General features: G+C 33.5%; 1 protein-coding gene and 1 long non-coding RNA gene across 2 annotated transcripts; both read right to left on the bottom strand.

Moving 5' to 3' along the window:
• Nucleotides 1-4590: 4590 nt before the first annotated feature.
• On the bottom strand, nucleotides 4591-6684 carry LOC146921833 (uncharacterized). The gene is made up of 3 exons (XR_015010804.1): nucleotides 6374-6684; nucleotides 5038-5158; nucleotides 4591-4685 (listed from the first exon to the last, which is right to left on the bottom strand). It is a non-coding gene; the product is annotated as an uncharacterized LOC146921833 (long non-coding RNA).
• Nucleotides 6685-8100: 1416 nt separating this feature from the next.
• On the bottom strand, nucleotides 8101-10314 carry LOC146921834 (F-box/LRR-repeat protein At4g14103-like). Its single transcript, XM_085711394.1, has 3 exons — nucleotides 9353-10314; nucleotides 8944-9240; nucleotides 8101-8334 (listed from the first exon to the last, which is right to left on the bottom strand). Exons 1-3 carry the CDS (start codon nucleotides 10310-10312, stop codon nucleotides 8101-8103), a joined length of 1491 nt encoding a protein of 496 aa, XP_085567520.1. The 5' UTR covers nucleotides 10313-10314.
• Between the last annotated feature and the right edge of the window lie 2396 nt (nucleotides 10315-12710).

The following is a 12710-nucleotide window of genomic DNA, read 5'->3' on the forward strand; positions in this document are numbered from 1 at the left end:
AACGCCGATGACCCGTGTGTTAAATTATGATGTTTTCTTAAAGAAAGAAATTAACGAGCAAGCATTTGTTTGATTACGCAAAACATAGTACGTGAGAATACAAGAATACAATGGAGTATGATCAAGAAAAGTATGTATGAATTTATGATGAGTCCCCTATGGGAATTCGAGATGTACTCGGAAACAAGTTAAGTATGATAAGTATATGTCATAAGGTAAACTCAACCAGTGAAAAGGTAAGGTCTATTTTCAAGTAAAATAGTATGGTAATTCGACAAGTCTACCGTGAGATCCAATCTTGCAAGGTATTGTGAGGTGCATGTTTATGGCAATGGTTGCCACATGAAAGGTTTTGAGAAAGGTTCAAGAAGATGATGCTTATATGAGAAAAAGAATGTGAAGTTCAGTCGTCTCAATGGATTAGAGTATCGGTTAAGGCCAATTGGTGGGAATCAGAGTGGCGCAACGAAAGTTAATTGGTGTAGTTGCTAACAGAAATCATAGAACATGGAATGTGATAATAAGAGCCTTCGTTAGAAGCATTATGGGACAAGCGAGAAATTCTCGAAATGTTAAGTAAGAAAGGAGACTTATATAATCAGTCATGAAAAGGGTAAAGGTATAAGGATGTATTTTCATCAAGTATGATAAGAAAGGCTAGAGACGCAACAAATGAAGAATATGTACTATGATAAGGAAGATGCATGTAAGAGTATGCTCTATGACAAGAGAAATACATGTAAGAGTTGAAAGGTTCCTTTTGTGACTCAGAGTAATGATTGAATTATCAAGTGTGGAACCGGTATTAAAAGAAGAAGTGTTATGCATGATAAGAAATAATATGTGATCGTTACCGGATATGATGTTTTGAAACTTCAAGTTTATTGTTCTTAGAATGAGATAATGATATGAGGATCAAGGATCCTATAAGATATATGTTATGCATTTATGTGAGTCTCCAAGATATGTATGTAAGACAAGAAAGAATAAGAAAGAAGTTACTTTTGAAGTTCAAGAATTTCATTATGGATGGAGATATAAACCATGAGTTATGCACGAGGAAGTGCATACTCTCCTATGTCAAACTTGTTAAATGATCATGATACTTGCTACGAAGATTTCGAATTACGATTTATAACTTTTAAAGTTAAAATGGGTAGTAAGGGACTTTGGAACGATGATTATTTTAAAAATATGATTTCGTAATGTTTTCTTTTAAGTTATACAATTATTCGTTCCAAGGACCCAATTACCAAAGTTTAGAAAATTTTCTTAATCAAGATGTAAGAACAAGTATCGTTATTATCTCACAAGATGCGACACTTGAGAGTATGTAGGGTACCATGTAAGGTAAGATTTGATGAAGTAAACAACAGTTTTTCGAAAAGTCTTATGAGATGTACAAGTATATGATAAGAGTATTCAAATGCAAGAGGTCTAAGTCGGAAGTTTTAAGAGCATGTAAGTTACAAGATGAGTTGATGAATGTTATATGTATAGGCGTAATTAATTTCACCTCTTTACGACAAGTTATATGAATCATCCATGAATTTGGGTGCAAGGAGAATGGTAATGAGATCGAAAGATTTTTTTTTAGACTCTGAAAAGAGACAAGAGATTCGTTGAATCGTCAAGATAAGTAATATCAGAATGAGGCACATGTCTCAAGGTACCATGAGTAACTGATGTATGAATTATACGTTTACCCGATAAGATTATGTATGCATGACAAGATGTTTTATGTTGCAAGTAAGCACTGCAGGGCAAACCTGGTATCCGATAGGATTCCAGTTAAAAAGGCAAATCCTGAATGTTCATGTTTATGATAAGATACCTTTATGAATGGTTTATGTTAAGTGGGTAAGCTACGAGTCTGAGACAAGAAGTTTATGTGTAGCAAGGTAAGTTCCAAGTCATGATATACTAAGATAACTCTAAGTTTGAGTGATATTGAGATCAAGAAGGCTATGTTCAGTTACATGTGGATTAAGAAACAAGATGAAGACATGATGCGGTAAACCCTTTGGATATGTATGAATGGAAAAATGTTTGACTTAGACCATAGATGATAAGTTTTGCCATGATGATTGGTAGTCGATCACTAAATTTTGAGGACGAATTTTTTTTTAAGGGTGTAGAATGTAATATCCCGCTCGTCAGCTAATGGAAATTTTATCTCTTAAATGTATCAGAGGACTCAGGTTCATGGAAAGTGAATATGGTGAAGAATGTTAAGTACGACGGATGATATTATTATGTAATATCAGTCAAGCACGGACTTATGTGTCAGTGTCAGGCAAACACGTGTTAAGATGAAGGGCATTTAAGTATTTGCGCGCAAGGGAGTATATAAGTGATTTTGGCACCAAAATCTCTCATTTCCCATTTCACTTCTCTCTCTAGGTTTTGGGAAGATAATTCTCTCCTCCTTCTCTCTATGAACTGCCCTCCCTCTCCTCTCTAAGTCATCCAAACTTCTTCAATACATGACAAGCATGGCTTAGCAAGCAAGAAACAAGTGAAAGAAGGGATTTAAGCATGGTTTGGGTTGAAAGTCAAGAATCAAGAATGAAGAGGAATCTAGGGTTTGAGCTTGGAACTTGAAGGAAAGCAAGCAAACATGATTAGGTGAGTTCCATAGATAGTTTACCTTCCCTTGGTTGTGTAAATTCATGTTAGAAAGCATTGATTTATGTTTATGAGAGGTTTAGGACCCTAATGGACTTTTGATAAATTCTTGTTGATTTGATGTTAAATTGCCATGAAATTTGTTTATAAATGTATATATATGTTGCTGGATGATTATGGTGCATTGTAGGATCAAACTGAACAAGTTTTGGGTTAAAACTGAAAATTTTGTGCCACAGACCCGAAGAACTACGCTATTAGCGAAATCTACGCTAATAGCGAAATTCTTCAGGATGAGCCACACCCCAGCTGAGCTATTAGCGCAGCCCTCTGGTTTTGGCCAACATGCTTTGGCTTGTTGGTCCATCCTAGGGTCGGTGGTGCGTTCTGAAGCCTTTTTTTAACGTTTTATAACTTTATAACCCTAAAACAACATCTAGGCAATGCACATAACATCAAACGATTCTTGAAATGAAAATCATGGCAATCTTAACATGAATGACAAGAGTGAATCAAGAGAGTTCAAGCCGATATTACTCGGATAGCTATGAATTAAGAAAGGGCATGAATATAGAGCCTCGACATAGTTGTTGAGAACTAGCAGGATAGCATGAATTACTAAGTATGTCAAGTATAGGAATATGAATACATATGTAGGTAAGACGCGAATGATGATCTCTTCGCACATGAGCTAGGATGACTTAGCTAGTATGTAAGTCGTGGATTGATAATTTATTTCTCTCCACCATGTTAAGAACAAGTATAAGTTACCACTAATCGGATCGATCAAGGTTCCGAGGTAAACATGTATGTACGATTAAGTTTAACTTATATGCACGACAAGACCATGATTAATAAGTGTAGGTGACATGTCTCTTGCTATCCACATCAGGGGGATACAAGGGGTTCTCATTATGAGAACGATTCAAGCCGTAAGGGACCCGCATGTCACTGAGTGAACAAGACGTAGGTGCTCGTGTCTCTTGTTATCCACGCCAGGGGGATACGGGAGGTTCTCGACCTAAGGGGAACGGTTCAATCCGCAAGGGACCCGCACGACACCGATGGAGTCCGATGTACGTACATCGGTCATGTATGGGATTGATCTCGGGGTTACTCCACTCGGGACTATCAATAAAATGAATCAAGATAATGACTGTTTGTTCAACGCTAACCTAATGAATGAACTTAGATACGACTATGTATGTTATGTTTATGATTATGTTCATGATCAAGCAAGAATGAATCCATGTACGTTTATGTTTAAGAACAAGAGCATTAGATGCTACAAGCAAGAACAAGTTATGTATAGAGCAAGCTATGAACATGATACCGATGACGATCTTAGGTTTCCCCTAATCGTCCGGTTTAGTATCATGCCATGATTATGTTATGTTTAGGCCTCGATACATAGAGTGTATTCTTGGTATTGCTGTTTTAGGTTCCCCCTCGACCGCCATGACACGTATAGGAAGTGCAGCCTATAACAAGTTAAGATAAGATTATGACGGCTCTAGTATGCACTACCGTCTAAGCATGCAAGTCCCCACACACGTATAATCAACCGTCAGGTTGTAATGTAGACACGTGGTGACCGTAGGTTTCCCCTTGAGGTTGCCTATAGCCTAGGATTTAGGGGAACTCACTGAGACATTATGTCTCATCCCAATCCTTATTGTTTCAGATAAGCCGGATGTTATGCATGTTCGTAGCCGGATGGATATTACTTCAAGGGTTCGTTCGTAAAGCTGCAGGACGTTATGGACATCAAGGATGTATTTTTATGTATGGATGAGTTGTGTTGTATTATTATTTATACGAACATGACTTGATGTAAATATTATTCATTCAGGAAATTTTTATGTTGTATATTTTTAATGTATCCAGTATCAATTTAACGCACATGCTAGGCTATCTAGATACGTCTAGTATGGGTGTTACAAAAACAGAATCAGATAACCTAGTTACAGCAATGGATTGTGAAGACCCTTGGCTCTTATAGTCTTTGATTAAGCTTCTTCTATTTCTTCGATAACACCTCAAGTTGATCCAAGTTCCTATAAACATAGTTCAAAATTAGATAAATCAAAATACATTTAATTCAAACTCTTAGCTCATCGCAATGAAGAGTAATTACAATCTCTTAAATTTCCTTTGACACTTCATAAAATGCATAACAATTAGCTCATCGCTCATACATCAACTCTAGCACATTTCTTTAAACACCAAGAAAACACAATTCCATCCCTATACACTCACAGACATAGAACTCTCAAAATCCATATTGAAACAAAGTTGACCATTATGTGAGACAGTCCTCTTGCAAGAATGCTATCCTAGTTTCTCTATTGGATAACTAACAAAATGTAAAAGAAATTGTACAAACACACACTTGATAATGTTTTATACCTTTTCATTCTAATAGCCATAAATTTTCCATATCATCCTTCAAGCCAGCGGTAATATAACCGGAAAATGAACAACTGTTATTCCCCTAAAACCACACCAGAAACCACGCCTCCAGCAAGACCTATCGCCAAAACAGACAAAAACCAGCCCTCAAAAGAGCTAAACAGTTGTTGTGCCACCAGACAAAGGTCAATCTCCACCAAGGCAGCAAATTAAAATAACATTTACTCCTAAAAAAATGACACATTTTTAGTTATCTAAAATATATTTGTTTACATAAATGCTCGCTCACGGTTATCATTAACAACTAACATTCAAATTAAAATAACATGCATTCATGTACATCTATCCATATAATTAACCAGAAATGAGAATCACTAGTCTACTAGTATAAGTAATTGACTAGATGACACAACTAAAATCACACAAATCTATTAACAGTTTATTGATAGGATTCACAGAGCCAACAAACCACATAATCAATTATGTCAAAGTGACAATAAGAAAAAATTATGTCAAAGTGAATTACAACTGCAAGAAAGGTGAACAGAGGAAAGGGGATGTAATAGTTCGTATAAATGATTTATGAGTGAATATTTTGTAAAACATAGATCATCCTCAAAAGGTCATGCTAGTTGGCAAAATCCGTTAATTCTTGTGTCTATTACAGGGTTTGGAAGGGAGAACCCTTGTAACAATGAATTTCATTAAATCAACGACAAATTTAATTGAATATGTTGTAAGAACTAGATTCTTACTCACTTGGTTGGGATTTTCTTTTAAAAAATCTTTCAATAGTCTCATGTAAAAACAAAAACAAGACATGTGAGAGATCAACAACAATGCTCAACATATCAATCATCCAACATATAGCAAAACACAAGAAAAGGAACAAAATACAGCATTACAAGTCCAAACTATGGACTAAAAACAAGCAAAATTAGGGGCATATAATTAAGAGGGGATCTAGTGAATTTGTTAGTGTGTACAAAACACAAATAGGAGGATTGTACAGAACAAATTGAATAGCAGCAAAAATCAAATTGAAGTAGCAAACAGATCAAATTGAAGCAGGAAAAAAAACAAATTGAACATCAGTAAGTTTCATCACTTTTATAGGTTCACAAAAATCAAATGAATAACTTCAAATAAACAAAGCTGAAATTGAACCCAGAACAAAACTAATTGAACCCTAAACCACAATATCTCACATTAACTAATTAACTAATTGAACCCTAAATCAAAATATCTCACACTAACTAATTAACTAATTGAACCCTAAATCCTAAGATCCAAATTGAAAATTTCAGAAAACCCTAAAATTAAGGTCCATTACCTTACTGTGTGTAGAGACTCGCGAGTTGAAGAAAGATTGGACAAGATGATACACGAAATCACACGAAATCACAGAGAGAATAACTGAGTTGCAGATCGCGAATTGAAGGAGAGAGGAGAAGATGAAACAGGGAATCGCGAGTTGCATATCGAACACGAAATTGAGTTGCGGTCATAGGGAAAAAGAGAGAATCCAATGGACTGTGGTGGTGTGAAATCGTATATGAGTCTGGAATATGAGAGGATGAGAAAAATAAGGTTAGAGAGAAGTTAGAGAGAAGTGTGTAATTGGATTGTGGGAGAGATAAATGTGTGGTGTGTGGTTGCTTCAATAGAAAAATAAAAATGAACTAGTAAATAAGAGAGTGAAAAGTAAACAAATCCCCTGCAACTTACTGCCACTTCCATGTGCTCTTGTCTCCATTTAAATTTCAATTTTCCCACTTTACATTTTGCCAGGGGTTATTTCAATTTGTGAGGAGCAAACCACTATTTTATGAGAATCGGGTCCCACGTCATTTTCCCAGGGGCATCCCTGGCATTGCTCCTGGTAAATTTGCCTAGAGTTGTTACTCCTGGCATAGTTTCCTGGCTAATTGCACTTTTTCTTGTAGTGAACGAAGATTGTATGTTTTTACAAAGGTCAAATGCATCTAAAGGTCCTTTAAATTTTTCGTTTTTCCCAAAGTGGTCCTTTAAGTTTCAAAAGTCCCAAACAAGTCCTTTAAGTTTCAAAAGTCTCAAACAAGTCTTTTTAGTTTTTGAATCGTTTCAAACAAGTCCGTAGAGGATGATGGTGATGATTCAGATGATAGCAACAAAGAGCATTATCCACCATTTGCCATGCCTAAAAAGATGACTAGTTTTAAGTGGGTGTTAGGAGCCAGATTTGGTACCAAAGATGAGTTCAAGGAAGCAATTACCAACTATGCTATCTACAATAGGACTTGTTTGAAACGATTCAAAAACTAAAAGGACTTGTTTGGGACTTTTGAAACTTAAAGGACCACTTTGGGAAAAACGAAAAACTTAAAGGACCTTTAGATGCATTTGACCTTTTACAAATTTCTCTATCTTTTTAATGCATTGACTAAGTATGCATCGTCTTTACTTTACATTTACATACAAGTGATTTCTAAAAGTGAGAACTACAAGTGATTTCTCAAGTCATATTTTAGCAATCACAACAAACATGATGATGGATTATTAGAATATCATTCTATCAGTCCTTAAATATATTCATGACTGTCCAATTTATCAAGTGTAAGTATTTGTATATTTTCCCAAAAGTTTATCAACCTCTGATATTTCGAAGATTTTTTTTTTTAACTATGCGTGTTTGAAAGAGCTATTACCTTTTTCAAATACATTTTTCAAATAGACTCTAAGCAGTGAACATATTTAAAATTTATCGGTCAACTAAAACAAAGGATGCTAAAAAGTATCTAAAAAGTAGGCAAATTAATAACCTTCAATGATCAAGTTTAATGAATAAAGTACACTAGGTTAAATACAATCTTCAAAGAGCACTAATAAATTGTTTTGATGGCAACTTTTTTAAGACATCTAGTTTTGATGCAAGAAATCCACAAACACATCAGGTATGGAAGGTGATTGAAAACGTGATTTAAATACTTCTGGAGTTTTGGTAATGATGTATTATTTTGTATTTTATTTACTTTCAATGACTTCGAGTTACACAAGGAAGGACACATAATATCTATCAAATCAAGAAGTGATGATAGTATCTAGACAATGAGGAATGAGATAGATCATCATAATCTCCAAGAGGTTAAACACTTCTTTCTTTTGTCCACAGTTGTTAGCTTGAGATGCTTCCAACTCAAGCACACAATCTTCATCTTCAGACATGAGATTTCTAGGAATAATAGAGTTCACCATAGTCTTGTTGAGTAAGATTCTTAATAAGTCTTCCACCACATCTGTCTTGTAACACTGACTCTTCATAAATTCAAACACATTGTAGGAAACATGCTCATTCTTGGACCTTCTGCACCTTATCAATTTGATGATTTATCATCCTAAATAACGAAAAGATAACATTATCAATTTTCACTTTGAAATAATTCATAAGAATTTATCATCCTATATTTGCACAAAAAATTTCATCTACCACTTATGAAGAACAACGGTGCAAGCTATTCTGATCAATTTTAAGATGTACCCAGAACCACACGACAAAAGAATAGAAATATAGAATCCATTATTGGAAATGCTTGTGTATTTTACAAATTACAGGATATATTTTTTTAATTTGAAATAATTCAATAATTTTAATGATAATCAGTTAATCAAATATAATCAACAAAATTTCAAGATCAACTATAATGAAAGCTATGCTTTTATTTTGAAACTGTATTAGTGTGATTTGCAAGAAAAACAAAACAAAGCAACCTAACTTCCAATATGAGAATGATAAAGCAAATCACATAACAAATCCATGACCAAGTATAAAGAATATTGTATATTATATTGGATAAACTCTTCAACAAAACCTTATGTTTTTTTTAAAAAAATAATTACAATAACAATGAATTTTTTAATAACTACCTGCTTAATCTTAAAAGTATCCGGGTACTTTGTTGTGATGTGAACTTTTGCGGACGGCGAGTTTTGAAGCAAGAAGGCTACTATTCCATCTGGTATGGGAGGTGGTTTCAAACATGCTCTTCGTAACTCGGCAACTTGTTTCATTGACTTGGCAGCAATTTTCTTTAACATTTCCTCTTTCACTTTGTTGAATAATCCCCAAGAACCTTCAAGTGGTTCCAGTTTTATTTCCATAGACTTTAAGTTGCACAAAGAAGGGAGCTTAACCTCTAATAATTCAGGAACTAAAGAGAGAATCTAAGAAATGAGGAATGAGGGTGAATCAGGATCATTTACGAAAGTCAATTAAATTCTAACAAAATTAAGAAGAAAGTAAAATAAAAAAAAACCTGAAAACATGACAAAATACCTGAAGAGTAGTTGAAGAAATGGTCAATGATGTTACATTGGCAAGATCTAGTAGCCAACTGCGTAGGACCATACCAGGCTTCTCCCTATATTCACGCATTGTTACAGCAATATATACTTGTTTAACAGAAGAAAGACCACTCCCACATATTCTCGGAATAAGAGAACCAGTATAAGTAAAGGTACAAAGACTCGAAGTAGATAACTCAATTTTGTCAAAGTAAAATGTATTTTTGTGCATAGTTAAATTTACAAGTGTGTCACTTGATATCTTTAGAATTTTCGCATCCCAAAACATACAACGATCAATGACCAAACTATTCAACTTGGTAAAGGCGAAAAAGGGCTCCGCACAACTGTTTTCATCACAACTAAAGATAAATTCTTTTAGAATTAAGTTAGTCAATGATGGCAAATTCAGAGATTTTGGAAAACGGGTTCCAGAATTTTCACAAAAGCCACCTCTATTCCAAACTGAAAGTTTAAGAGATGTAAGAGCATGACATGAAGAAACAGTTCTCATAATGAGGCGATGATCACCACGTATAGAGATTTCTAACTTTTGGAGCTGGGTATTATGTGAGGAAACATAATTTAAAATCTTTTTAAGGATTCGAGGCTCAATACGACCATGACGGTCAAGATCAAGGGCATGCAATGAAATTGAGGTATCACGAAGAGTCAAAATCTTAGACACGAATTTGGAAAATTGATTCACAGTTGAAAATTTTGAAGAATGTAAAATAAGAGTTGGAATAAATTTCCAAAGATACCTCCATCTTGTGGACAAAACACAAGTTTGAACGGCATATTTTGTGTCCAAAAATGACAAAATGTGAAGGAGAATGCCATCAGGAAAATTACTTAGCATGTCTTCAATTTCTCCATTTTCATCCTTTTTATCGTTTTTAACCTCATAGATCCTTCTTCTCTTTGTACTTCGAAGAATCCTTCTCTCCATCAGGCATATTCTTTATTTCCTTTGTGAAGCATTAAAAAGAAACAACAAAACTGCATTATATAGTGTGATACTACGAAACAAAAAACAAATGAATAATTATAAAGAGAGCTTTAAATTAGAAAAAGAAAAAACGTGAACGAGAAATACCTTGTTGTTGAGTGGTGATTTTTGTGGCGGGTTGAAATTTCAAACGGCAAGAACTCACACAAAATAGATGGAAATATGTTCCATGATTTCTAGTGTTCGAGTGAATATTTAGGGGGGGAAGGAAACAAATGGAATGTTAAATACATATTTTTTCCTTTAATTTTAATATTTAGTTATTAATTAAAAATATTATATCTCATTCAATGAACCAAAGAACTTTCATGGGTCAACATTTTCATTTATGAATCAAAAAAATTTATGGGTCAATATTTTCATTTATGAATTAAAGAATTTCTATTTATTTCTTTGACCAAATAAACCAGATAACTATTTGTCAATTTTTCTATTTTAGGATTAAAAAATAATAATTTATTGTTTATAAGTATTGTACTACCTTTTCACATTTTATTGTAAAACATATTCAACATTTACTGTTATGAGTAGTAAAAATTTAAAAAAAAATGTAACATTTACTATAATTGTTACATGATAGAAAATAGTTTTAATTAAAAACAAAGACCCTAATCTAAATGGTGTAGGTTGAATTAACAAAGTTTTAGAAGTCATTTAGAGGCGTTGTCACGTTCGTATTTTAATGTATTAAACTTACAAAAATTTATTTAAATGTGTCTTTTTATAGTAATTTTTGTCCTCAAATGTGTCTTATAGATCCAAACTTGAGTCGGGTAAGATATCTTGACTAACGGACAATCACTTAGCTTGTCTTAGTGATCTTGGCTTGGACAATCACTTAGCTTGTCTCAGTGATCTTGGCTTGGGACTTTGGACTATGCTCCTCTCAAGAATCTCTTATTCGATTCTCCCAGTGTCAATTTCGGAGAATTAGCTTAGCTTCTTAAAAAAAAAAATATCCTACTTTTTTAATCTAAATAAAACACAATTTACTCTTGACCTTAGCTTAATAGTGATATATGTTGTATATGTAAATCTTAGATGAAGAAATGGATAGAATTCGCCCACGAAAAGAAAAATAGGTAAACAAAAATATATTAAGTATAAATCCTATGTATGCTGAGCAAATAAAAAATAAGAACTAATGAGATAGAAAAATTGAATCGTAAGCAAAGTTCAGATTCGAATTCCATAGTTAATATAGATAGTATTATCTCTAACTTTACCCATTTACTATTAATTTAGTCCCAATATGAGTAAATTTTAATAGAGTCTGAGACTTTTTAAAAATATTTATAAAATTAGATACTTAGTTGATAGTAATTTGAGGGTTTACTCTAAATATAATATTCATACACTAATAATTCAAATTTAATATATATATAAATATATATATATATATATATATATATAATTTAAATTTATATGTTTAACAATAAATATTAACTTAACTTAAAAAGTTCTCACCCCCTGAGTTGGGGACCTGGATCCGCCATTGTTGACGATTGTCAATAAAATCTATATGCGGGTGAGGTGTTTATCATTCATAGACTTAGTGCAAAAGGTGCCATTTTGGTAGTATCTCAAAATCCTCTCGCTTCTTTGTCTCTGATTTTGGCAAAGATGTCTCTTGCACCTTCCCCAAGTATTCGGTAGCTCGTGTGTGACCTGGAGCGAGATGCTAAGATATGTATTCTCTTGTACGTGGTCAGCTTCATTGGGTAGCTTTGTGATTTTTTTCCTCTATGTTGAAGTTATAGAGTGCCTTATTTGTGAAATTCTTCTCTCTTTGTAGCTGGTTTTACGGCCTCTGCTTGCCTAGAATATTTGGTTAATTGTTTGATGCTTTGGAGTATTTAGGAGATAATGGATTTGCCTTTCATATGTATTCCTGTGTATTTCTCTAAATTGTTTTGCGGCATCCTTGTAACATATTTTATGCTTTAGGATGATTGTTCCTTTGCCTTATTTGAATAAAATATATTTTTTTGCCTCTTAAAAAAAACGTACAAAAATAAAAAAACATCATAGCTTTGGTTGCTTCTTGATCTTATTTGTTTTGAATTGCCTAATGGATCTTTAACACTAGAGACATTCTTTTTTTAACATTTTCTTTAACATTCACTTTTTTATTGAGTGGAAATTATATCAGATCTACACTTTGATAATATGTCTCAAATAAACGGAAGAGACTCATGAGATCGACCAATAAAAAAATGAGTGTTAGAGAGAGTAATAAAAAAATGTATCCGTACTCCTCTACTTTATTTAAAAAACGTTGTAATATGGAATGGTTTAAAATGCTTTTATACTAGTGTGTTCTTATTCCATGAATTTG

The sequence above is a fragment of the Medicago sativa genome, chromosome 5 (assembly GCF_051527215.1).
Source record: "Medicago sativa cultivar Bolivia chromosome 5, Bolivia_mono, whole genome shotgun sequence".
Taxonomy (NCBI): Eukaryota; Viridiplantae; Streptophyta; class Magnoliopsida; order Fabales; family Fabaceae; genus Medicago; species Medicago sativa.